Source organism: Delphinapterus leucas, chromosome 10 (assembly GCF_059928025.1).
Source record: "Delphinapterus leucas isolate spDelLeu-1000000601 "Yukka" chromosome 10, BTC_Dleu_Yukka2, whole genome shotgun sequence".
NCBI classification, from domain to species: domain Eukaryota; kingdom Metazoa; phylum Chordata; class Mammalia; order Artiodactyla; family Monodontidae; genus Delphinapterus; species Delphinapterus leucas.
The window spans coordinates 101,180,006-101,206,773 of record NC_143138.1 but is presented as its reverse complement, the minus strand read 5'-3'; the positions used below and the strand labels follow the sequence as shown (position 1 = coordinate 101,206,773).

General features: G+C 42.2%; 1 protein-coding gene across 1 annotated transcript; it reads left to right on the top strand.

The window, feature by feature from the left end:
- Positions 1-4,481: 4,481 nt before the first annotated feature.
- On the top strand, positions 4,482-26,690 carry CCDC174 (coiled-coil domain containing 174). The gene is made up of 11 exons (XM_022562759.3): positions 4,482-4,589; positions 7,311-7,415; positions 8,348-8,448; positions 15,584-15,642; positions 17,610-17,784; positions 21,183-21,278; positions 22,266-22,408; positions 23,148-23,242; positions 23,777-23,909; positions 24,804-24,956; positions 26,375-26,690. Exons 1-11 carry the CDS (start codon positions 4,548-4,550, stop codon positions 26,671-26,673), a joined length of 1,401 nt encoding a protein of 466 aa, XP_022418467.1. The 5' UTR covers positions 4,482-4,547; the 3' UTR covers positions 26,674-26,690.
- The last annotated feature ends 78 nt before the right edge of the window (positions 26,691-26,768 follow it).

The following is a 26,768-nucleotide window of genomic DNA, read 5'->3' as shown; positions in this document are numbered from 1 at the left end:
CAGTGCTGGGTAAAAGGAAAGACAGCTTTATTGAGGAACCCAGCAATCCTGGGGAGAAGGTGGATTCATATCCCAAAGAACCAACCCCCAACACCCCAGGTTTAGCTCAGAGATAATGTACGGAAAAGAGGAAGGGGCTAGGTGCTGAGGAGAGTGTTGCAGGTGTATGATCATCTCATAGACATTCTTCTGATTGGTAGGTGGTGAGATAATTGGCAGTCAACCTCATCAACCTTCTGGTTCCAACCATCCTGTGGTCTACGTGCTTGTGGGCAGCATACATTTAACTTCTTCCAGCTGGTGTGGGTCTCTATCTGTAAAACAGCTCAAAGGATATGGCTCAGCATGTTACCTATAGCCCTTGAGGAGGAACAAAAGGTCCTTGGCTTTGTTTAATGGCCAAAGTATTATTATTTTGTCGTGTTTGACTGTTTTCCTTTGTTTCTGCATTTTCTCACTTCTCTGATTAAATTTATTCTTTGGAACTCAGGGAAGACCTAGGAGGCTAAAGTTTTTCTACAGGCAAGAGGCAGGCAGAGTACATTGGGGGTGGGGGGTGTCTGTCCTGGGAAGGCCCTATGGTGTCCTGCTTGGTTACACTCTGAGGGATACCTCCACCCCGGCCTTGCCAGGTCCCTGACTTGCCCTCTGTGCCCCACCCTTGCAGGGCCTCACTGGGCTTCAGGCTCCCTCTGACCCTCCCAGCTGCCTCTGTTTATGCAGTGGGCCTGGGTGGGGTTGAACATAGTGAAGCATCTTCCCCTGCTCATAATAATCTGCTCGGCTGAAGTTGGGAGACAGCACTTGGGCCCTACTTGTTGGCAGTTTTCTCAAGGCTGTAGAGTTCTTAGCACCTCTTTTTTTCAGTGATGGCTTCAAGCACCAGTTTCCCAGGCTGCAGAAAAAGCCCCACTCAGCATCCAGTTACTCCACATTTGCAAGCTCAGCTGGGCTTTCCAGGGCACCAAGTGGTCCTTGTCCGGTCCCAGCTTGCCCCATCAGGCCTCCTGGCGTTCACCTAGTGGGTCCCTTCTGACTGCAATGACCTAATGACAGGTCCCTCCTGCAGAAATATTCTGGGGCCAGCTCCTATAAAAATTTGCCCCTTCCCCAGTAAAGTTGAATGGATGAATGAATAAATGAATTAATTAATTAATGCAAAGCAAATATAGTCTCAGATCCACAGAGGGAGGACAGTGTGAGGTCCTGGCACTAGGCTGCCTGGGTTCAAATCCTGGGGCCAAGACTGGCTGTGTGACCCTGGACTAGTTACTTAACTTCTCTGTGTCTCATTTTACTCATCTGCCAAATAAAATAATAATAGCACCCACCCTTGAGGCTGTTGTGGGGATTCAATGAGATAATGCCAATAACTGATTTTGTGTCTGAGACTAATAAATGTTAGCTTCTCTGTCATCCAGGGCACGAGGCTCGGTATCTTTATACCTCATCCTAGGCTCATACTTAGAACCTAAATTTCCTTAGATCCGACCTAATCTTTTTTCACACAATGGACTTGGCTAATTCATCCACTGCTGCGTAATTTATTATCAGAGACAGTGTGTTGGAGACTGAACAAATGTTAAGACACTGCAGGCTGGACACATCTGGGAGAGACACATTTTCAGTTTGAGGAAACAGGATACGGGGTGGAGAGAAATCACTCACTTGCCAAAAGGAGCCTGGGCTGAATTAAACCTCTTGACTTAATTGCCAATTAAAACATTACAATAGCAGCACAGGCTACAACTTGCAACCCTGTCCCTATGAATCTTCATGCCAGAAAATGACTGCGGGGTCCCCCTTTAAAATAAGAGCATGCCTGGGTGGCCGTGCTCACAGGGAAATAAATGCTGTGTGTTTCCAAAGGCTGCCTCTCTCCACCTTTATTTAAAGTACCTAGGAGATTTGACAATTAAAGGCCAATAGGAGAGGAAAAGGAAGAAGATACTAGCTCTGCCACCCAGCCTTACCCCCGTGGGACCCAACAGGGGTAGGGGGACAAGCTGAGCTCATAGCGCTGCAAAACATGCAGCATCATAACACAGACTGTCGCCAGGCACGTGCCTTCTGCGGCGAGAAAACTGGCGCTGAGTGAACTTCTCTATTCCTCGAGAGATGCATGCATAGCACTTTTCAGCCAGAAGACCATTTCCACACTTCTCTTTATCTCAAACATCCGTGCACCCAACTGGGTGCGAGAAGTGAGGCTCAGAGGGGGCTGATGTGAGGTTCTCAAGGTAATCAGAGGGGTGCAGCTCGGCTGAGCCTGATCTTGGAGGAAATCCTGTGCTTTTCAGCAGACGAGGGTCCTGACCACCCCTTTCTTCCAGAACAAACCCAGGTCTGTGTGGGAGACCCAGTGGACTGAGATCTGGTTTAGAGGATGACACCCCAGGAAGAGAGCATGGTATGGTAAAGAACAGAGGGCTGTGGCCTCAATTTTCGTACCTGGTAGAGGAAGGCAATTCCAGACAGACCCAGACATTTGGAAAGCATAAAAGGAAGAGGAGAATTTGAGGAACGGAATATGTGAAAAACGGTTGATGTGCCAGGAGGGCATGCTGGCCAATCCAGCATTAAGCTTTCTGTGCTTCTCCAGACCTGGACGTGTGTGAGGGCTGGGGGAACAGGGGAGACTCACTGGTTTGCTCCCAGTAATTTAAATGACTTGGAAGGTAACTGAAATCAGCTGATGCCAGGGGAGCAAGAACTTCGGAGGATGGTATAGGTACAAACCTGCCTAATGAACGTGGAGATGACAGCCAGGACACTGACAGGCATTATACAGAGAAAGCTAAACTCTCAAGGTCTTCTGCGGCATCCATAAACAACTAAAAGTTTTTGCTTTCTAGCAGCGCAAGATCAGTACACGGACTGGCCTCATTACCAGTGGCCAGCTAGGCAAGGAAACTGAAGTTCATGGTTTCCAATCTGTCTATGGCTTTTCCTTCTCCCCTCTTTCTTTTATATAAATCCTCTTCTAGCCTTTATTAGATGAAGGCAATCTATATGGGTTCCCCTCTTTACAAGTAAATAGCTTGCAAATAATTAACTCAATGCCTTTGAGTTATTTTCTGACCCTAGGGTCCATCACTTGCTAGCTGGCAAATGTCCTTTGCGTGTCACTTAACCTCTTGGGCCTCACTTTTCTCCTCGGTAACATGGTGTAAATAACTCCCACCTCTGGGATCCTTGCAAGGATTAAATGAGATAATCCATGAAAAGAGGTACACACATATGCTATTGCTGCAATCATTATCATTTGTATCAGTTTCCTACTGCTGCTGTAACACATCGCTACAAACTTAGTGGTTTAAAACAACACAAATTTATTCTCTTAACGTTCTGGAGGTGGGAAGTCTGAAATGAGCCTTACAAGGCTAAAATCTCGGTGTCAGCAGTGCTACACTGGAGGCTCTAGAGAAGGATTCATTTCCTTGTCTCTTCAGCTTCTAGAAGCTGCCTGCATTCCTCGGCAGTGGTCCCATCCTCCGTCTTCAAAGCCCACAGTGTAGCTACTTCTTATCTCTCATTGATTCTGACTTTTCTGCCTCCCTCTTATAAACACCCTTGTGATTACATTGAACCTACAGTACTTGGATAATCTCCTCATCTCAAAATCGTTAATCACATCTGCAAACTCCCTTTTGCCATATAAGGTAACACAGTCACAGGTTCTAGGGACTAGAAGATGGACATCTTGTGTGTGTGTGTGGGGGGGGCGCATGTGTCATTGGTCTGTCTACCGAGCTCATTTACTTCATCTAACACTAACTGAACCCCATGAAGTAAATACTATTTTATTCCCATTTGGAAACTGAAGCACCAAGTAAGTAACTTTTGCAAGGTCACACACTCAATAAGTGGTGAAGCAGTGATTCCCGCTGAGGAACTTGGCTTCTGGAGTTCATGTTCTTACCAGCTGAAATATGTAAAGTGACACACTATACATATATAGCATTATATCAATGTTAGTTATTATTATTGTTGCTATTTTTACTAAAATTAATATAATAATCCTTATCTCATATGACTCTTGTGAGAATTTAAATAATTTAACCTTTGAGAAGCACCAAGCAGTGCCCAGCATACAGCAGGTCTTAAAACGGTATTTAGGTAGGTCTTTGCTGTCCTATTAACCCATCTTTCTTTTCACTGGAAGACATTCATTTCAGTTCCCTTGCCCTTCCAAGATGGCGCCATCGCCACACACACCCGCCCCGCGCAACTGACCCACTCAAGCTGGCGTGCATTGCTCTGCAAGACGTATGCGGCCCTTCTCAAGATGGCGACAACACTAGCCCTGTTACCTTCCGCCCTCTTCAAGATGGCCTTAGCAGTTAGCTTCACTCCTGGGCACGCTGATCTTCTCAAAATGGTGAAGGACGCAGTGCGCGCCACATCCTGACCTTCTCAAGATGGTGCCAGCGTCGTAGACAGGTTCGCTCTCATGAGGACACTTCCGGTTACGCCGGAAGCCTTATAAGAGGCCTGCGGGGACCTGGTGAGGCGTTCATTTTGGGCCGGGGCGCGTTAGTGGGACCATGGACCGGAAGAAAAAGCCTTTGGATGTCACGGCGTCCTCGGTGAGTACGGGTGTAGGTGATGCTGCGGGCTCCGCGCCTCCTCGCTTCTGCCGGACAGGAATCTCGACCTCGTTTGTTTCTTCACTCGGGGACCCAAACTTGGCTTCCCCTCAGACAGGACCCCCGGTACCTGACTTTTCTCCCAGAAAAAGCCAGGGCCCACTTCTTTCTTATAGAACCCTGAACGTGACGTCTCCCCTCCGCCGTGCACCGGCACCAGGCTTGTCCCTCAGACGCGGACCAGAACCTGGTGTGTTTTCCGGGTTTGGAATGTCCCTGCCTCCCCTCCGCGACAACAGGCCAGGCGTCTTTGCCAGCCTTGTCTTCGTTACCGTCGGAGGGGGAACGCAGCCTCTGCTAGCTGTGCAGATATGTCTCCCTTTAGTTCAGGGACGGGCATGGTCCCCCCAGAACATTAGTGTGATTTGTTCCCCAGGGTCCGAGATGCCCAGAGTCCCCACCAGGAACTAAACAGTTGTTAATGCACCCGTAGGCTGCGCTGCCCCGGAGCTGTGAGGTCTAACAGAATGTAAACAGCATTGTTAAGTTAGTTGCTTCTAGGAAGAAAACCTGTTCTGAGTACTTTTGTGCCAGCACTTTGTATGCACTACCTCATTGAATCTTCTTGACTGCTTTAGGAGGCAGGTGCTAGTAATATCCCCATTTTATAGGTGATGCCATTGAGGCTCCGAAAATGAAGTGGCTTTCTCCAGCTTACATACTGAGTTCTTAGTGGTAGAACTGGGCTCACTCCATCTGTTTGACTCCAAAGCTGTTGTCTTTTCCGTTATATCAGAGCAAATTGCCTAACCTTTGGTTTAATCTTGGATTTACTGCAGAATGTTAGGAAGCAAGCGATATGAAGGAAAAGATGGAAGTAGCCCAATGTTTGAGCTCCTTTCCCCCGTCTAATACTGAAAATTGGTACTAGTTATTATGTTTGAGGATTAGGAATCAAAACGCTGTAAAATTAAAGTTATCCTTTCCTGACGGGTTAAAATTAGCAATACTCATAGTGTGAATGCCATCTGGGAATTGACACTTTTCTTAGCATCTTCATTTTAAAGTTCAAAAGTTTAATAGGAAAATGTCTGGCTAGAAAATTAATGTAGTTAAGAAGGCTTAGAGGGACTTTCCTGGCAGTCCAGTGGTTAAGACTTCGCCTTCCAATGCAGGGGACGTGGGTTCGATCCCTGGTTGGGGAGCTAAGATCCCACATGCCTCTGGGCCAAAAAACCAAAAGACAAAATAGAAGTAATATTGTAACAAATTAAATAAAGACATTAAAAATGGTCCACATCAAAAAAAAAAAAAAGAAGAAGAAGGCTTAGAAGAAGAGGCTTAAGTTTTTTTCCTTAAATGTACAAGTCTTTTTTTTAGTGATACATGTAACTTTATTTATTTTTAATTTTTGGCTGCGTCAGGTCCTAGTTTCAGCATGCGGGATCTTTCGTTGTGGCGCGCGGGCTTCTCTCTAATTGTGGTGTGCGGGTTTTCTCTCTCTAGTTGTGGAGCGTGGGCTCTGTAGTCTGCAGCACGTGGGCTTAGTTGCCCCGTGGCATGTGGGTATCTTAGTTCCCCGGCTAGGGATCGAACCCACGTCCCCTGCATCAGAAGGTGGATTCTTTACCACTGGACCACCAGGGAAGTCCCAAGGCTTAAGTTTTAAATTTTTTTTTAAAATTTAGAGTATTAGGCCCTAGAATGAACCTGCCCTTGGCATTATTAAAAACCCTGCCAAGCCTATTTTTAAATTGCTTCCTTCCAAAATAGAAACCATTGAGCTCAGTCATCTTGATTTACCTTAAAAGTCAGTTTGTGATGCTGGGCTTTATAAGTATCTGCTTTATAAATGACCATGTGTATAAGCAGCTGTACTTGTATCCTTAAAAAGGAAACTGTCATTACATCCGTTTTTGGAGTAGATAGTGGTGACTGATCCAACTCCCCTGTACCCTTTGCTCTGGCCTTTCCTCTTCTTGAACCCTGTTGTTCAGCTAAACTTGCAGTTTCCAAAACATGCTGAAACAAAATTCACTCAGTCCATTTTCTTTCTAGCTGTTGAAATCTTGCCTATCCTTTAAGCTTCATTTCAAAGCCATCTCTGATCACTCTGGCCAGAAGGAAATACTCCTTTATCTGAATTTTTTGCTACTTAATTCCACTCTTCACGGCATTTATTACAACTGACTGGTATTGTAAGTTACATTTCTTAGGAGATTGTAGGCTCTTTGAGGCAGCATTATGTCTAATTCATGTTGGTATCCTGCTCTTCAATGTTAAGTGCCAGACATATACTGGTGCTCAGATTGTTGCTGAACAAAGACGTTTTCCTATAGAAATAATAAATTGTTGTGATGTTTAAGTGAAATTACTACAAGAAAAAGCCAAGGACAGTGCCAGTCAGACAGAAGGTGCTTAATAATGTTAGTTGAATCTGAATCTAAAAGATGCAGATTTCATTTACCTTGCTTTATCACTCTCCCCTTGCCCAGAGGAAAGCCTTGAAGTGTTGAAAGTTAAATACATTTACAACAGAGCTGGAATGAAATATGACTTGGTTTTATTTTGTACTAGATCCTACATTTAAACTTTTAGTTTTATATCCAGTTTTGTCCATTTATGGGAGCTTGTAATCTTGTTTTGAGAATTATAAAAACGTAGAAATCCAGTCACTCATTAGAATTAATTGTTTTTGTTTGCTTATTGGTTTTATTTTAGTTGGTTGACCTTAAGGCTGAACTCTTCCGAAAACAAGAAGAATTCAAACAAGAAAAACTTCTAAAAGATGCTGGAGTTTTGGGGAAACCAAAACCAACTACTAAGGTAAAAATAAGATCTCATTATCTCCATCAATTCCAAACATAGGGAAATTACACTGTACTTAGGTCTTTTGAAAGTGTTCATGGTGTCTGCTACATAAAAATCCCTGTCTTGTATTTGAACATCTGCATGAAATGTTTTAAATATTAAGATAGAAATTAGTAAGATTTAAAAGCGCATTATGGGCTTCCCTGGTGGCGCAGTGATTGAGAGTCCGCCTGCCGATGCAGGGGACACGGGTTCGTGCCCCGGTCCGGGAAGATCCCATATGCCGCGGAGCGGCTGGGCCCGTGCACCATGGCCGCTGAGCCTGCGCGTCTAGAGCCTGTGCTCCGCAACGGGAGAGGCCACAACAGTGAGAGGCCCCCCCGTACCGCAAAAAAAAAAAAAAAAAAAAAAAAGCGCGTTGTAATGATCTAATTCTTTAGCACTTCTTTTGGAATAGTACATGCTGTTAGAATGTGTTTATTTACATTCCCATGGAAGATTATCTAGTTTTACAGGTGTTATAAATCCAAACAGAGATAAACAATTAGATAATATAGAAATATAGCAGAAATATGGCTGGGTCTTTGAGAGTTGTGAATGTTTTTACAATTTTATAGCTAATGGTATCTGTTACTTGTGTTACTAAATCTCTGTTATATATGTTTTCATTAGTCTTGAATTAGGTTGTAATCATTCAGGAGATAAAAGAGAAGTAACTGCAATTGTATAAAGAAATTTTTTTTTATGTAATTAGGGCTTTTTTTTTCAGCTCCAGCTTTGCTATGTACAGTGTATTTACAGGACATAGGTTGGCTGTCAGAAGTCTAGTTATTTCCACTGATTCATAAGATGTAATTATCTTTTTTTTCCTTCTGATGTACAAGACAAGTAGAGAGTTTTTGCGATCATTTGGTGATTCTGTCTTGTCTTTTTAAATTATTCTCCAGAAACCAAGTATCTGGAGCAGACAAAACACAGGAGTTTCGAATCGAGCTGAGAAGGATGCTGAACAGAAGATTGAGGAACAGAAGACTTTGGACAAAGCGAGGTAAAGTTTCGCTCTGATAAATGTAGCTGCTGTTGTGGCTACCCAGGCAAAGGAATGAAAGTTCAACTTTTACTCTTTTTGATTTACAATTTTAATTTTTATCATCTTTATAGCCAAATACTCTTATTACTCTGAAAATAATATAATTTGCAGACATATTTATAGTCTTATAAGAAGACAAGAGAAAGCCTCAGTTTGAAAGATGAAACAGTCCCACTTTGAGCCCCTGTTAGGCGCTGAGGTTATCAACAAGTGTTTAAGAAGTGTCCCCATGGTGGTGTGGTTTGGGGCTACTAGGTGGCATGCTATTAGCATTTAGAAAGTGAATTTCCCCCTCAACTTTTTAATGTGAAAAACTTCAAACCGACAGAATATTTGAAAGAAGAGTGTGATGAATATTCTAATACTTTTCACCTAGGTTCACCAATTAACATTTTTTAAAATTTACTTTCTTCTTCCCCCTCCCTCTCTCCAGTGTGTGTAGAGAAACTTTGCTAAACATCATGATACTTTACCTCTAAATATTTCGGCGTATATCTTTTAAGAATAAGGACATTATCTTGCATAATCACAATACTGCTGTCATACCCAAGAAATTTGACACTGATAAAATAGTACTATCATATGGTCCATATTCAGATTTCACCATTTATCCTAAATAAAGGTTATGTTCTTTATTGTTTTTTAAAACACTTAATCCAAGAGTCAATCAAAGAGTACACATTGCATTTAATTTTCATATCTCTTTAGTCTCTCTTAATCTAAAACATTTCCCTTGCCTTTTTGTTGTCTGTTATGCCGTTAATCTTTTTTAAAGAGTCCAGCCCAGTTGTTTTTTAAAGAGTCCAGCCCAGTTGTTCTACAGTGTCCCACAATCTGATTAGAGTCACACTAACTGTTGTTGGTAAGAATACTATTGAATATATAGGTAATGATATGTCCTCCCATTGAATCACATCGGGAGGTTCATGATGTCAGTTTAAGTCATTATTGGTGATGATAACTTTGATCACTCAGTTAAGATAGGTCTGCTAGATTTTTCCACTGTAAAGATGCTCTTCCGCATTTGTAATTAATAATAATCTAAGGAGGAAACTGAGACTGTGAATATCCTGTTTGCCAGTATGTTTTCATGCGACGGTTTTGTCATCACTGATGGGTCAATTATTACAGTGATGATTTCAAAGTTAGGATTTTTCTAATTCTATCATTCCATGTTTATTATTCTTTCATTCTGTTTATTAGCTGGCATTCTTCTGTAAAGAAGAGCTCTTCCCTTATTTGCAGTATCACCCTGGACTCAGAATCCCAAGTTTTAATGTCTGTCATGACTGCCACATGTGCTTTTGGATCTATTGCATAATGAAAGTTGAAAACAGTGGTTGCTAAGGCTCCTCAGCTCTTTTGGGTCTGAGAATAAAGGGCAGAATATTAGCCCATTTGGGGGATTGTTTTTCTTAATGTTTGGCCTATCCTCAACAGACATGAGACTTGACTTAAAGGTATGTTCATTTTTGAGACATTTTCCTCACTACTGGACATTATTCTTAGAATTTTAATTTTGTTGAAAGATGCTATAACTTTTTAATGCTTTATATATGTATTTTATTAAGATATAATTGAAGTATGATGTTATATTAGTTTCAGGTGTACAACATAATAACTTGATATTTGTATATATTGTGAAATGATCACCACAATAAATCTAGTTAACATCTATCACCACACAGTTTTTTTTGTCTTGTGATGAGAACTTTTGAGATCCACTCTTTTAACAGACTTCAACTATGCAATACAGTCATTATACTGTATGTTACATCCCCATGGCTTACTTATTTTGTAACTGGAAGTTTGTACATTTTGACCCCCTTCACCCATTTCACCCATTTCCTCCTCACCCTCTGCCACCTCTGGCAACCACCATTCTGTTGTCTGTATCTATGAACTTGTTAGTTTTGTTGTTTAGGGTTTTTTTGTTAGTTTGTTTGGGTTTTTGTTTTTTTAATTTCACATATAAATGAAATCATACGGTATTTGTCTTCTTTGTCTGACTTATGTCACTTAGCATAATGCCCTCAAGGTCCATCCATAGCATTGCAAATAGCAAGATTTCATTGCTTTTTATGGCTGAATAGTATTCCATTGTGTATGTGTGTCACCTTTTCTTTATCCGTTCATACATCAATGGACACTTAGATTGTATCCTTACCTTGGCTATTGTAAATAATGCTGTAATGAACATGGGGGTGCGTGTATCTTTTGAATTAGTGTTTTCATTTACTTCAGATAAATACCCAGAGGTGGAATTGCTGGATCATATGGTAGTTCTTTTTTTTTTTTTTGGCCACGCTGTGCGGCATGTGGGATCTTAGTTCCCCAACCAGAGGTGGAACCCCTTCCCTCTGCATTGGAAGTGCAGAGTCTTAATCACTGAACTGACAAGGAAGTCCCCATGTGGTAGTTCTATTTTTATTTTGTGAGGAATCTCCATACTCTTTTTCCATAGTGGCTATGCCAGTTTACATTCCCACCAACAGTGCATGAAAGTTTCCTTTTCTACACATCCTCACCAACCAACACTTGTTATTTCTTGTCTTTTTGATAGTAGCTGTTCTAACAGGTATGAGGTGATATCTCATTGTGGTTTTGATTTGCGTTTCCCTCATGATTAGTGATGCTGAGCAGCTTTTCATGTACCTGTTGGCCATCTGTATGTCTTTGAAAAAGTATCTATTCAGGTCCATTTTTTAAATTGGATTGTTGTTTTGCTGTTGAGATGTAAGTTCTCTGTTTATTTTGGCTATTAAGCCTTTGTCAGATAAATGATTTATAAATAATTCCTCCCATCCAATAGGTTGCCTTTTCATGTTGTTGATGATTTCCTTTGTTCTGCAGAAGCTTTTTAGTTTGATATAGTCCCTCTTCTTTATTTTTGCTTTTGTTGTCTTTGCTTTTCATGTCAAATCCAAAAAAAGTCAGTGCCACAGCGGATGTCAGGGAACTTGTGGCCTGTGTTTTCTTCTAGGATTTTTATGGTTTCAGGTCTTACATTCAAGTTTTTATTCCATTTTGAGTTAGTTTTTGTGTACAATAATGGTCTAGTTTCATTCTTTTGCCTGTGGCTGTCCAGTTTTCCCAGCACCATTTATTGAAGAGACTGTCCTTTTCCCATTGCATATTCTTGGCTCGTTTGTTATAAATTAAATGGCCATGTGTGTGGGTTTATTTCTGGGCTCTCTTTCCATTCCATTGATCTATGTGGCTGTTTTTATGCCAGTACCATACTGTTTTGATTACTATGGCTTTGTAATATAGTTTGTAATCAGGGAGCATGATGCCTCCAGCTTTGTTCTTCTTTTCCAGAATTGCTTTGGCTCTTTGGGGATCTTTTGTGGTTCCATACAAATTTTAGGGTTGTTCATTCTATTTCTGCGAAAAATGCCATTGGAGTTTTAACAGGGATTGCTTTGATTTTGTAGATTGCTTTGGGTAGTATGGACATTTTAACACTGTACTTCTAATCTGTAAATACCTTTCCACTTACGTGCATCATCTTTGGTTTCTTTATCAGTGCTGTGTAGTTTTCAGTGTATAGGTCTTTCATCTCCTTTGTTAAATTTATTCCAAAGTATTTTATGATTTTTTTTTTTTTTTTTTTTTTTGGCTGTGCCACATGGCATGTGGGATCTCAGTTCCCCAGCCAGGGATCGAACCTGCGCCCCCTGTGGTGGAAGCATGGAGTCTTAACCACTGGACAGCCAGGGAAGTCTCTTCTGTTCTTTTTGATGCAATTGTAAATGGGATTGTTTTCTTATTTTTTCTTTCTGATAGATCATTATTAGTGTATAGAAACGCAACAGAGTTTTGTGTATTGATTTTTTATCCTGCAACTTCACTGAGTTCATTTATTAGTGCTAACAGTTTTTTGGTGGAGTCTTTGGGATTTTCTTTTTTTTTAATTTATTTTTGGCTGCATTGGGTCTTCATTGCTGCGTGCAGGCTCTTCTCTAGTTGCAGTGAGCAGGGGCTACTCTTTGTTGCGGTGGGCGGGCTTCTCATTGCAGTGGTGTTGCGGAGCATGGACTCCAGGCACGCAGGCTCAGTAGTTGTGGCACCCAGGCTTAGTTGCTCCATGGCATGTGGGATCTTCCCGGACCAGGGCTCAAACCCGTGTCTCCTGCATTGGCAGGTGGATTCCTAACCATTGTGCCACCAGGGAAGCCCAGGATTTTCTATATATAATGTTATGTCATCTGCAAATAGTGATAGTTTTATTTCTTCCTTTTTGATTTGGACGCCTTTTTTTTTTTTCTTGCCTAATTGTTCTGGCTAGAACTTACAATACTACACTGAATAACAATGTTAAGGGTAGGCATCCTTGTTTCTGACCTTAGAGTAAAAGCTTCCACCTTTTCACCATTGAGTATTAACTATGGGCATGATCTTTTTTAGTTTCCTCTGTATAACAGAGTATTCCTTGGTACTTTGCTGTGATTTTTCTATCCAGTAACTTTTTACATAATACGTTCATTGTGCTCGTGGGGAATCAAGTCTCCCCATGATCTGCAGGACTTCTGCATCTCTCCAGAGCTTACAACAGGCCGAGGTAGGTCCATGAGGATGTAAGGCCTCAGGCAAGTTACTTTTCCATTGAGATGCTTTCCTTGTCTGTGATGTGTGGTGGTTAATAGTTAACTCACGAAGCCCTTTAAGAGATTAAAGGGCAAAAAAAAAAAAAAAAAAAAAAGAGATTAAAGGAGTTACATAGTGTCTGGCACATAGTGGGTTCCAGGTAAGTGTCCCATACCCTTGCCCTCTGAGTTGCATCTTCACTACTTGACTGAAGAAATGTTCTTTACAGTCACCAATGACTTCCTCATATACTAAATCCAGTGGCCATTTCCCTGACATCTTCCTCGATCTCCATTACTTTTTAATTAATTAATTAATGTATATTTTTTGGCTGCATTGGGTCTTTGTTGCTACACACGGGCTTTCTCTAGTTGTGGTGAGCGGGGGCTGCTCTTCGTTGTGGTGCGCGAGCTTCTCATTGCGGTGGTTCTCTTGTTGCAGAGCACGGGCTCTACGTGCGCAGGCTTTAGTAGTTGTGGCGCGCGGGCTTGGTAGTTGTGGCTCGCGGGCTCTAGAGCGCAGGCTCAGTAGCTGTGGCGCACAGGCTTAGTTACTCCACAGCATGTGGGATCTTCCTGGACCAGGGCTCGAACCCGTGTCCCCTACATTGGCAGGCGGATTCTTAACCACTGCGCCACCAGGGAAGTCCCTCCATTATTCATCTGAAGACTCTTCCTGCCATCTTAAAACTGTCTTCTTTCTGTTACACTGCATCCAAACTTCTTATCCTTTCCCTTGCACTCTTGTCCCCACCTGTCTCTGTTGTGTTTATTTTGTACCAGTTTCCCCTTTGTTCAGCACCGTCTACCACACTGATGTCTCCTTGAACATGTCAAGTTCATTCCCTCTTCATCTTTCTTCTGCCTGACTTGCTTTCTCCCTGAAGATTCCTTCCATGGTTGACTTCTTGGTATGCAAGCCTTAGGCCAAACGTCCTCTTCAGAGAGGTTTCCCCTGACTACCCTATCTTAGTGTCCTGCCCATTTTCTCTGTCCAGACAGTGTATTTTGTTTTCTAAATTTTTTGAAGTTTTATTTTTACTAAGATGATGAGATTCCGTAACAAGACTGCTTGTTACATTAAGTTCCATCTGAAAAAGAGCAACTTAACCTCTTAGAAGTTGATATGACTAAGCTGGTCCACAGAGCACTCCATCAATGCATGACAAACGGCTTCTATTGGGAAAACCTGCTTTTATTTCCTTCCCTTCTTCTCACTGTCTGAAATCCTCTTTTTCATTGATTTATTTATTGTCTTTCTCCCTTTCTAGAGTGTGACCCCCATGACAGCTGGTACTTTCTCTTATGCACCTAAAACAGTGCTTGGCACTTATGTAGTCAGTGCTTGCGAATGAATGTGTAAAATGAAAGAGGAATCTTTCTGACATAGATGCGAAGAGGCTGTAACTGGTGGCATGCTTTACGTGTATTATCTAATTGATCCTCATTACAACCCTAAGAGGCAGTGCTATCTTTCCTATTGTGATGTGGGAATTGAGGTGTATGAGAGGTTAAGTCACTTATTCCAGAGCACACAGCAGTGTGACCAAGGAACTTCATTGCCTTGGGACACCATTATTATTATTATTATTATTAATACTATTTTGGCTGCACTGCATGGTATGTGGGATTTTAGCTTCCCAACCAGGGATCGAACCCATACCCCCTGTAGTGGAATCACAGAGCCCTAACTACTGAACCGCTAGGGAATTCCCTTGGGACACCATTAGAAATGAAATTTTCTATTACGATTAAGTGTGATCCTTCACAAGCAAAAACTCGGATGACTTGTTTGGGGCCCTTTACCGTTATAGGTATTTCTAGAATAAAAGAATTGTCAGCTGTCTTACCCACGAAAGAATAAATGTCTCTAGAATTAACATGAGCAGGGAGACTGCTGTATTGAAATACCAGGGTTGATGTTTGTTTTTTATTAGCTATTTGTCATGAGTACATTATTCATGTTCTGTATAAAATAGACACGATCATATTTTTAACAGACTTCCAAGAAGTTGGTCTCTACCTCCCTTAGGCCTGATGAGCCAAGGGAGACCAGGGACCCTTGTATAAGACAAGGAATTTGTAAAACAAATGGAATTTGTTGATCCATTTGGAAGGTTGCAAATAGAAAATGTTTTTGTTTAGACATCTCTCTTTTTTTGGTATTTAAGTTACATTTGGCATTTAAATTAAATTGGAATCTTAATTCATTCATGTATTCACTCATCAAATACTTACTGAGCATCTGCTATGCACCAGATACTGTTTTAGGCCCTGGGATACAGTCATGAATGAGAGAAACATGGGCTAGGCTTTCACGGAGCTTGCGTTTAGTTGGCAGAGCAGACCTGGCTGGGCCTGAGGGTCCCCTCAGGGCGGGGTTTCAGCTGTAGTCAGGCTGGGTCCCTTGGGCAGGTTGCAGCAGTAAGGCTGGGGATGGGGCAGACTTACCAGGAGTTGCAGTGATAAGACCATTTCTAATACTTGCTTTTTTTTACTACTAGGGAGAAATTGGAAGAAAAAGCCAAATTATATGAAAAAATGACTAAAGGAGCCTTTATAGGTAAATATGATTATTTATGTATCTTTATTTTCTGTAATTCATACACCTCTGTGGTATTTTATTATTTGTTAAAATAATTGTAAGAATAGGGAGAAATTTAAAGAATAAAATGGATTACTTTCCGTGCCAGCACAGAGACAAGAAAATCAGCAGTAGTTTTTCAGTTGCCCCGTGGGTGCTGGGCTCCATGATAGGTGCTATGAAGGGACAAGCTAGTACGGTATAAGCCAGATTCTCTGCCTCTGCCCTCAAGGGGGGGTATCATCAGTGGAGGAAAATGGCACAGAACAAAGCAAATTTAGGAAGCAAGGTCTAAATAGGCCACAATTACAGTTATTGCTATGTTAAAAAAAAAACCTGGGAGGAATTATGGTTATATCAGGGTACTGGAGTTATGGTTCCTTTTCCCCTGTTTTTCTCTATTTTTAGTTTCTTTCTGTGATGTGCTTATAGTTGCTTTTAAGATAATAATAAAAAGATCCCCCTTTCCTCATACCTGCCCCAGAAAAATAAAACCCAACCTACAGTTCAACAGCAGTAGAAGAGATTTTACAATGCAGTGCATATCTTATTGCCTTTAAAAGGCATGTGTGGAAGTCTCTAGGGAGAAGGTGCCTCTGATGGGGGTCTTGAAGGCGTTGGAAAACTCGAGAAAGGGATTCTGCAGGGGGAGAATGGAGAGAGCAGATCGGAGGGAGGAGAGGGCCAGAGCTGGCAGGGCCGACTAGCAGGGCTGGGTCAGAGGGGCAGGGAGAGGGGGTAGTGGGGCAGCAGGAGGGCAGCGGGGCGGGACCCTGGTCATGGGCGGCCCAGACAGCAGAGGCCTGTTCCCTGTGTGGTGGGGAGCCCAGCCTGGGCAGGTTGGGTGCGCGCAAAGCTGAGGGGCCCTGGGAGAGGTTTTGCCTTCCTCCTAAAGAAGCAGCAGGGTATCAGTCAGCAGGAGGCCTCACTGTTACATGGTCTTACACCTCAGTTCTGGGAACGCGTATCTCTTTCCCATTTGAGTTACATGTTTTTGTGGCTTAAAAAAAAAAGTCTTTTTTCGTTTGATTCAAACTTTACTTATATTGTTAATATAGAAATCAAGTCCAAAGGAGTGTGTAGACGTGGAGATTTGGTTCTGTCCATACCGGCAGGCCCACCTCCTGATAGGCATATTGGACCAGCATGTTTGGGCTAGTCAAGTTTTGGAGCCTCAGCTCTTCTCCACTGTACAGTGAGGGCAACACCAGCCCCTGGTAGTAGGAAACCTACTGTCTGTTCCTTAGAGCTTAAATCTAGCAGAGTGAAACTTCATGAAACATTGTGAATACACCCACTATACTGTGTTAAATTAAATCATGGATTGCTGTTTAACTTTCAGTGTATGTTTTAGCTCAAGTAGATCATGAAGCCTGCAGGCAGATGGCACTTTACACATCTCTGTATGCCCTGCAGATCCTGGCACCGTGCCTTACCTGAAAATAGTGTTCTTTGGATTGAAAAGAATTCAGATGACTTCTTTTACCTGTGTTATGACCCTTCAAACATTTGCCATACTGTAGCAGTATAATTAGGGTTATGGGATATGGCCCACATGATTAGAGAGGAGTATTACTGATAGCCACAAAGACTACTGAGAAATACAGTTCTGCTTCTGTATTATGTAATTGGCTATATGAGTCTCTTGAAATCAAGTGGTTTTGTTATCTTAAAGCCTTTTGTTATTGACAAGGCAGCAGAAAACATTAGGCTTTTAAAGATTTTTTTATGTGGTATATGTGTCCAGTGGTCTATTTACAGCTTCCCTGTCAGCCTCGAGGTGGCTCTGTGTCTTTGTGAGCATTTAGGGGGTGGTTGGAGACATCAACTACTGAATTGTCGGGTAATATAGCCGCCTAGTGTTGAATGTGACTGCTTCATGTCAATTCCACGTGTGGTCTTCTTCTTTGATGTCAAGAGTCTGAAAATTGTTTTTTATGTCCTAGATGAAGAAGTGGAGGATATGTACCTTGTGGATTTCACACAGAAGATCATAGACAAACGCAAAGAAATGGAAGAGCTTGGTGCCAATAGAGATTATAGAAAGACAGAAAGAGATGATGATGAAGAAACCGTTTCTGAAAAAGATATCCCTCCTCCCCAGGATCCCAGTGAAGAATGGTTGGTGATATTATGCCATTTGGTCATGTTAACATTGTCAAACTTGCGTTTAGTTTTTGAGAGTTATGTTGTTTGGTTGATATCAAGCCATTTCTTTCTATCCTTAAATATTTATTTATTTACTATTTATTTATTTTTGCTGTGCTGGGTCTTAGTTGTGGCATGTGGGCTCTTTGTTGAGGCATGCAGGCTCTTTAGTTGTGGCGTGCAGACTTCTTAGTTGCAGCATGTGAACTCTTAGTTGCGGCATGCACGAGGGATTTAGTTCCCTGACCAGGGATTGAACATGGGCCCCCTGCATTGGGAGTGCTGAGTCTTACCCACTGGACCACCAGGGAAGTCCCAGTCTCTCTCTCTTTTTTTCTTTTTTTGGCTGCATTGGGTCTTCATTGCTGTGCGTGGGCTTCCTCTAGTTGCAGTGAGCAGGGGCTGCTCTTCGTTGCGGTGCGCGGGCTCTAGGCATGCGGGCTTAGTAGTTGCGGGTCGCGGGCTCTAGAGCACAGGCTCAGTAGCTGTGGCACACGGGCTTATTTGCTCCGTGGCGTGTGGGAGCTTCCCGGACCACGGCTCAAACCTATGCCCCCTGCATTGGCAGGTGGATTCTTAACCATTGTGCCACCAAGGGAGTCCCTTTCTCTCTGTTCTTAATCAGTTTTCTTTCTTTAGAGACTCCACTTTAAATAGGATTGGATTTATAGGTATAGAAGGAGTAGCTCCAATAAGGAAACAATTACAAATAGACTGAACTCCTGCCATGTGCCAGGCACTGTGCCAGGTACGGAGGCATTGATAGGCCTGTTTCATTGATGTGAAAAAGTTGTTTAGGCAGAAGAATGTTCCTTTGTTACCCATGCTACCTTACCCATGTCCTTATTCGGGCATCATGGAGAGTCATCACGTAGATAGTGTTATCTCTATTTCCAGTGAAAAGAGGCTGGCAGAGCTGATCCAGTGAGCCTTACTCTGGCTGTGACATTTTCTGGCAGTGTGGTCTAGGCGTCATGACCTGGATCTGGACAGCAGTAGCTCTGCCTTTCACTTGTGATATGGTTGTGATCAAGTTCCTACCCTCTCTAAGCTTCAGTTTCCTCATCTGTAGAACAGGGATGGTGATGCCTAGTAGGTGAATGATGGGGAAACTAAACTAGTCTTTTCTTTACAAAGAGACCAGAATGAAAATTCCATTATGATTTTTTGTACCTAAGACATTGTTTAGAAACTTGTTCAAAAGGGCTTGAAATTGCATGGAGATGCACTGATGCTGTGTCCTGGGAGCAACCCTGCCTGTTCCCCTCCTGCTGGTGCAGAGCCCACCGCTCCCCCACTTCAAGGCTCAAATGTCCTCTTTATGGGGGCGTTTGTTACGAACGGCTTAGGATTGTTGGCAGCACTCATTGACCTCTTGTCAGCCATTGCCCCTGTGGGCAGGAGTCATTTATGAGTGAGGAGAGCAGTCTTCACTGCTTGGGAACACAGAGAACGTGCACCTTCATGCTGTGGAGGGGTCTTCTTACCTACCTTCTAAAACACTTATATTTGGGGTGGGCTAAGTGGCCACACACTTGCTATAGCAACCAGAAGAGGAGCCTGTATGATGCCATCCCTTCTGTCATGCTTCTCTTCATCATTTCTAGTCTAAGTGGTTTCTCCCTCATCTCAACTCTGGTAGCACTTAAACATACTTTCTGCTCCTTTGGGTCTTACCTTTTATTTATATTGACACATAACTGGCCTCATTACCAGAAGAAGATTGAGGCAAACTTCTGGTACTTTTTACACCCTGCCTGCTCCTGTTAGGAGTGTTTCATGAGCGTGTGCCCTAACTTCCCCCTAGAGCCCTGTGAAGAGGGTATGACTCCGAGCCCTCCTGTGTCCCCCCTTGTACCTCGAGTAATTGTTTCTCTGAGAGCTTGCTCAGTGATTGCTGATTACGTGGGGCAGTTGCTGGCTGCTGTTCTGCCACTTCTTTTTGATGGGATCTGAATGTTTTGGAGGCCTTCTCCAGAGACAGAATGGCCTGTGATTGCTTTTCATAGGAGAAATCTCATCTCCTTTGAAAGGTTTAATGTCTTTTTTTTCCCCCTCATATTAATGCCTGTATGATTACAATCAATTTGTTACTGATTTGAAGAGTTTGGAGGGCAATTGAAGGTGTCACATGCCACCATATGGTGAAGGAAGATGCACTGCAAGCAGTTCTGACACTTTTTTTGTTTTTAAATTAGGTTCCAGAATTGTAACTGCTTGTAAAATCCTTTAAGTAGTTAAGTTCCAGGTGGTGGAAAATCTTTCCACAAAAATACTGTAAATAACTACTCAGACCATCTGGCTCAATGTTTTTTGTTCTCCATTCATAGAAGAAGAAAAAAGGAAAAGAAGAAAAGGGAGAAAGAACCTGCTCTCTGCTGTTGGAGGTTTTATTTCTGTGGTCATCAGCTTTAGGACTATAGTTCTGGATTCCCAAACATTCAGTTTTTAAATCATAGGCTGACAGTTGGAATCGGCAGGTGTGAGACAAAAGAAAAGGCTAACAAAAGCAAAGCCACATGCATGGAAATCTGACCTTGAGTTGGTCCAGCAGCAGTGCTGGCCCTTCTGTGCTTTCTTCAGCCTCCTGCCAAAGGCTGTGAGGGAGTCCTTGCCCATAATTTAAAAAATTAAAAATGTTTTGCATCATAATGCAAATGAAATGTTACTCATGAAAACCTGCCCTTTTCCTGTATGGGGGAGTCTCAGTATTTCACTGGCCTTGCTGGCTGCCTGGCTCCCCTGCCTCATACCTGGACAAAGGTACTTGGGGCCAGGATGAGGAAAGAGGAACAGGGGTGAAAGATAACAGACTGGCCCACTGCTGAGGTGCTTCTTTGGTATAAAATGTGTGTTGCTTGGCTTCCTCCTAGTCAAAAAGAGTCTCTCAAAATACTTATATTAAGAAAGTTCTAATTCATTGGGAAGAATTGTACCAATTTGAAGAAATACAGGAAAGAATAAAAAGTCAAATTTGGGAAGACTGTAAGGAAGTGAGCAAGTTGAGAATATGGTACGGAGCAAAGTTATTATGATGCTGATAAAATATTTGGAATTGTTTAAACCAAATTAAAGTAAGTTCTGAGATGCTGCAGCAGGGGTCTTTGTGGCGTATTTGTCTTGAGGTCAGAGATGTACATGATCATTTTCTACAGTTTCTAAAACTAAGATTTAATAAAGGGCTCAATGAACTTACTGTGTGTCAACTTTTAACTTTGAAAAACATGTTCTTACCAATGGTAGTGGTCTCTCAGGTTGAGGGTTTTTCTTGGTGATGGGGCCTAAATTAACTTTTTACTGTGCACCAACTTCCTAACTTACGGAACCATATGTCATGTACAATTTTCCACATCTTTTCACTTTTATTTCAGGGTGGATTATGTGGATTCTTTAGGGCGATCCCGGCGCTGTATGAGAAAGGATTTGCCACATCTGCTGGAAATGGATAAAAATCTTCAGGGGAGGCTGTAAGTGTGTGACATGCAAAGCTTTGCCCATGACATGCAGACACGGGGATTGTTTTGTGTGCAAGGCTGTTTTTAGTTTATTTTCTTTGGTGCTCTGCTGTAAGAGTATTTTTTTAATGTATAAGAATATTAGTGGAAGCAATTTTTTGGGGTTAGCATACACATACACACATAGTCCACACTCAGGGAACAACCTGAGTGGTTGATCATCCAGATTGTGTAGCTACTAAAAGGGATGAGTTAGAGCCTATCTGTTTACTTGGAAGGATGTCTGCCTACAGAGTAACAAATAGAGAATGAGCCCAGACCAAGCCAACAAACAAACCACTGCGGAGAAAGTGTTTAAGAATATACTCTTGGTTATCCCACAGCAGGTGGGGGCAGGGAGGCAGTTAGCTTAACTTTTTGTTTATACACCTTTGCATTTTGAAGTAAGGGCTTTATGGCTAGAATTTTTTCTGCGGTGCCTAAGACACACCCAAGAGGTAACTTGCTAAAACATCCCAGGGAATAAAATTCTAACCAAGGGCAGCTGTTGTGTGGAAAGTGTTGGGAGAAGCTCCACCTTGTCCACATCATCCAGGTTCAGGTAGGCCTGGGCTTGGCACAGGGAAGAAAGTGCAGAAGCCCTGAGCCACCTGACAGGACATGAGGTCCTGCACGGGAGACCGTCCACAGGAGGCCCATAGTTCCTCCTCTCTGCCTCTCCTGCCCCCTCCATTCAGCCCAAGACCAGGGTGGGAAGGAAAGTAATTTGTCTGAGTGGTGAGGCAAGATTTCATTATGCTAATGTAACATGTTGCTTGCTTTGATTAAAGAAAGGTGAAAATAGTTTTTGCAGGTTCCCAGTGGTATTGTGGGTCAGAAGCCTCTGTAAGGAACTGTCTTCTTCATAACTAGAGTTACTCATCCGTGATCGCGCTCCTGAACTGAAGCATTGCTGTGTCACAACTCTTATCTAAGATGGTTTTTGCTCGATTTTCCTAGTTTCGTTAGTCCTGCAAATGAAAAAACCTTACTATCTGAAGATATGAGAAAAGAACTCCAGCGCCAGCAATGGGAGGAAGAAGAGAGGGAGTCCCTGAGAAGACCAATGGGGCCCGTACATTATGAAGACATTCGTGAAAATGGTATAGTCATCTGGCAGCTTTTTTTTTTTTAATTTATTTATTTTTGGCCCCATTGGGTCTTTGTTGCTGTGCACGGGCTTTCTCTAATTGCGGCGAGCGGGCGCCACTCTTCGTTGTGGTGCACGGGCTTCTCATTGTGGTGGCTTCTCTTGTTGCAGAGCACGGGCTCTAGGCGTATGGGCTCAGTAGTTGTGGTACACGGGCTTAGTTGCTCCGCGGCATGTGGGATCTTCCCAGACCAGGACTCGAACCTGTGTTCCCTTCATTGGCAGGCGGATTCTTAGCACTGCGCCACCAGGGAAGCCCCCATCTGGCAGCTTTTTTAAATCATTTTTTTATCTTGAACAAATGACAAGCATAAAAGGAAGTATTCGTGAAGCAGCAGCTCTTATGTGGAAATAAAAGATTCTGCTTTCGGAATTGAAAATACCCCTTTTTTCACTTCATAGCCTAAAAATATTCATGTTGGGAGTATCTTCCTAACAGGGGATCTGTTAATCCGAGTTTGCTCCCCAAGAGAAGTGGAGACAGCCTATGACTAAAACGTTAATGAATATTTGTCACTTGGCAAACAGGATGGAAACAACTTCTAACTTTTGTTTTAGCTGCTTCTTAGAAAAAACAAAACAAAATGTGTGAGACATCATTGTGTTACTTTTTGCTTTGGTAGGAATTTGGTCTGAATTTAATTCACTGATCAGGGAAATGTAACCTTTTGGATAATTTTGACTTATTTCAGAGGCCCGGCAACTTGGTGTTGGATACTTTGCCTTTGCCCGAGATAAAGAGTTGAGAAACAAGCAGATGAAAACTTTAGAAATGCTGCGTGAGCAGGTACAAATTAAACTCAATTGATGTTAAGGATTTGAGCGGTGGGGTTTCTTGTTGTACCGTACTGCAAAACAATCTAGTAAATTAATTAGAAATTTACATTGCTATTCAGAATGCAATTATCGGTTTCATAAAGGTAATTGCGATATTATTTTGGTGTTTCAGACTTTAAGATTATAGTTGTTCAAAAGTAACTTGTATAACTTTGATGTTTTAAACTTGGTTTCAAATATGGCACTTTTGGAGCGGCCTGGGTGAGAAAATAGAAAGTTATTAGAGGGTGGTTAAGGAGTAGGACAGAATTTTCTTGAATGGTAAGCCTTCCAGGATACTCTGAACTCGTACTAAACTTCAGAAGACATCAGAGGGCTTGTGTAAGAGGACTTAACGGGTCTTCATGTTGAAGATCTCAAGGATGGCTTCTTAGAGGTGGCATGAAAATCAATTAGTCTATTTTTAGAATAAAATTAATTATTTCATCCTTTTCAACAGAAATATTGTGAATACGCTAATTTTCTAATTTTCTGTTCTGTTCAGACAACAGATCAGAGAACAAAACGAGAAAATATAAAGGAAAAGAGAAAGGCTATGTTAGAAGCAAGACTTGCCAAACTCCGACAAAAAAAGATGAAAACATCTAAAGAGGATGGAGCAGAGGAAGAAGTTAGAGGTATATCTTGGCTCGTGTTTCTAAACCACAAAAGGAAAAATTTTAGTTCAGTTGATGTCTCAATAATAGGACTGGCAATGTGGAAATCAGCCATCTAGTTTTATTCTCTAAGCAAGCAGTGCACCTTGGAGATACTGCCAGGAACAGTTTTTATAACCAAAGTGGCGTGGAATTACACTCCAAAGAAAATTTCAGGCTGTAGACAAGGGTATTAGCAGTACATTGTGTTGTTTCATAGAACAGCATGGTTTAGTAACTGAGACTTAGGAGTAAAATACCTAAGTAAAATACTTAAAAGGTATTTTAGGATAAAATTTAGTTGTGCACGTACATGTTTTAGACCTATTTTCATTTGCTATGGCTGCAGTTTTTGTTGATTATTATAAAGTAATGTATTTTAAAGAAGACATGCATTCAGAAAGTAATAAAATAAAGGATTTACAAATATGGGTATAGACAGCTTACCAAGGGACTGTTGAAATGCTGGGAGCACCGTTCAGTACTGTGGTCAGACTTGCTCACTGTGAGAGTTATGCTAGACTGGGATAAACTCCCCAACAGAGACACTGCAGAGACTGGCTCAAACCAGGTGGACGTCTGCTTCTCTAGTTTAACACCTCAGAGGTGGTGGGTGTCCAGGGCAGGTAGTAGCTCTGCCCTGTACGGGTATAGAATGGGTATAAAGTGGGAATACCAGTCCTGACTTTATTAGGGTTATTACAGGGTTAAGTGAACTATTGTATACAAAATACTTAGCCCACTGCCTGGCACATGATAGATGCTCAATAAATACCGGTTATTGTTTGTACTCTCAGGATGAGCATGTTCTGTTTAATTTTTAAAAGTAGTTTTAAGCTTTATTATAATGAAGTCTTATTCCATTGCCAAAAATAGATGGAGATGTTATTGGGCCATTGCCACCAGAACCAGAGGCCATGCCAGCTCCTCATACAGCTGTCCAGAGTAGCAAAGTCGAAGTCATCGTTCAGGAGAGGAAGGATACCCGGCCTGGGGTGCCACACATCCGGGAGTGGGACAGAGGAAAAGGTAAGGGGGTCAGTTCTCCTGAACAGAGTGTGATTCTGGTGAGTCTTACTGGTCCTTGGAAGCTTAAGGAATTCTCCACATCGTTGAACTTGTTTCTTCTCAATACCCAGGAGCATTAGACAGTGTGATTATAAAAGACCAGGGTCTACAAGGCATCATGCCTAAAGGATGAGTTTCTTTTTTTTTTTTTGAGAAGCACTTGGGGGAAGGTTTCTGAAATTCCCGCGGCCCCCATGTGGTCTTACAGCTTTGGGATGCTGGTTTTTTTTGTTTTTTGTTTTTATTTTTTGGCTGCTTTGGGTCTTCATTGCTGCGCGGCTCTCTCAAGTTGCAGTGAGTGGGGATACTCTTCATTGCGGTGTATGGGCTTCTCATTGAAGTGGCTTCTCTTGTTGTGGAGCATGGGCTCTAGGCACGCGGGCTTCAGTAGTTGTGGTGCGTGGGCTCAGTAGTTGTGGCTCGCAGGATTTAGAGTGCAGGCTCAGTAGTTGTGGCGCATGGGCTTAGTTGCTTCGCGGCATGTGGGATCTTCCTGGACCAGGGCTCGAACCTGTGTCCCCTGCATTGGCAGGTGGATTCTTAACCACTGCGCCACCAGGGAAGCCCCTGGGATGCTGTTTTTCAGGAACCAGTTTTTAAAACCTTATGAAGGTTTGGTACTTTAATGTATTCCGTGTTTTTAGCAGTCTCTTTTATGTTCAGTTGAAAACAGTCTGTGTCCCAGTGTATTAACTCGGATTTACATATGGTTCCATTGGGTTATGCAGAATTGTCTGTAAATTTTTTCTGTAAATACACCACGGTCCCTACAGCAGCCTCTCTTTGGGAGAAGATTCTGGTTTATGTCTTTTTGAAAAAGATCATTTCAGTGGTACATTAGCGTGAATTGTTGGAACTGATGAGATCCACGACTAAAGTAAAAGATATGCAGATGGGTGAGTGCCTTCGGTTAGTGCTACTGTTAGAAATAGAGATGGAATACCAAGATAGATCTGGACAGGTGCCTTTTGTGTCTTCTAAAACTCAATAAAAGACAAAACTTGTGTTTTGCTATGAAGTACCTATAACATCATGTCAAGCAAATGATTTAAGTGCTTGATTTTTTATGTTTGTCTCTCACATGTAATTTTAGTACTTTTTTGGCATTGTCTCTAGAGCCTGCCAGCCTTCTTTTTCCACAGAACCTTCCTTGAACCTTTCTCCACATGGAAGTTCTCACTCCTTTTTCTTAGCCTGGTTCCTTATCCTTTGTAGGCATCGCATATACCTTGTATTATAGTTCTGTTATTACTGTCCTTGTTCTCCAGAGAATTTAAGGTGGCTTTTAAGAAATATATACAATAATTAAAAAGTAATAACAATAAACATTCAATGATTCAATCATCAGTTCTAATAATACTCTTTCTTATTTTTACTAGACTTTTCCTTTGGGTATTGGTTGAAGAGGCAATCAGATCTCCGGGCTGAGAGAGACCCTGAGTTTGCCCCACCATCGAATTACTTTGTGGACCAAAAAAGAACTGGTTCTCTGAGTAGCCAGGCATGGAACAGACCTGCACCTGCACAGAGTGACCCGGGGCAGCACTCTGGCCAGAGCCCTGACCCCAGCTCTTCACATACATCATCCACTCCAGCCCCCAGCGGCCCACCACAAGCCCAGGCGGTCACTTTTGAAACTCTGGATGATATGATTTCATACTATAAACAAGTGACATGAACTTAAAAACACTATAACTTGGGTCTGTACTGTTGATGGTGCCTTCCTCTCCCAGAGCAGAGAAAATAACTTAACTTTAGGGACTGAACTGTAAC

Excerpts from the sequence above, each read along its gene's own strand:
- CCDC174 (XM_022562759.3), top strand. The coding sequence starts at position 4,548 with ATGGACCGGAAGAAAAAGCCTTTGGATGTCACGGCGTCCTCG. Across the intron at positions 8,449-15,583 it reads AAGACTTTGGACAAAGCGAG|GGAGAAATTGGAAGAAAAAG; the intron begins GTAAAGTTTCGC and ends TTTTACTACTAG. Across the intron at positions 15,643-17,609 it reads GACTAAAGGAGCCTTTATAG|ATGAAGAAGTGGAGGATATG; the intron begins GTAAATATGATT and ends TTTATGTCCTAG.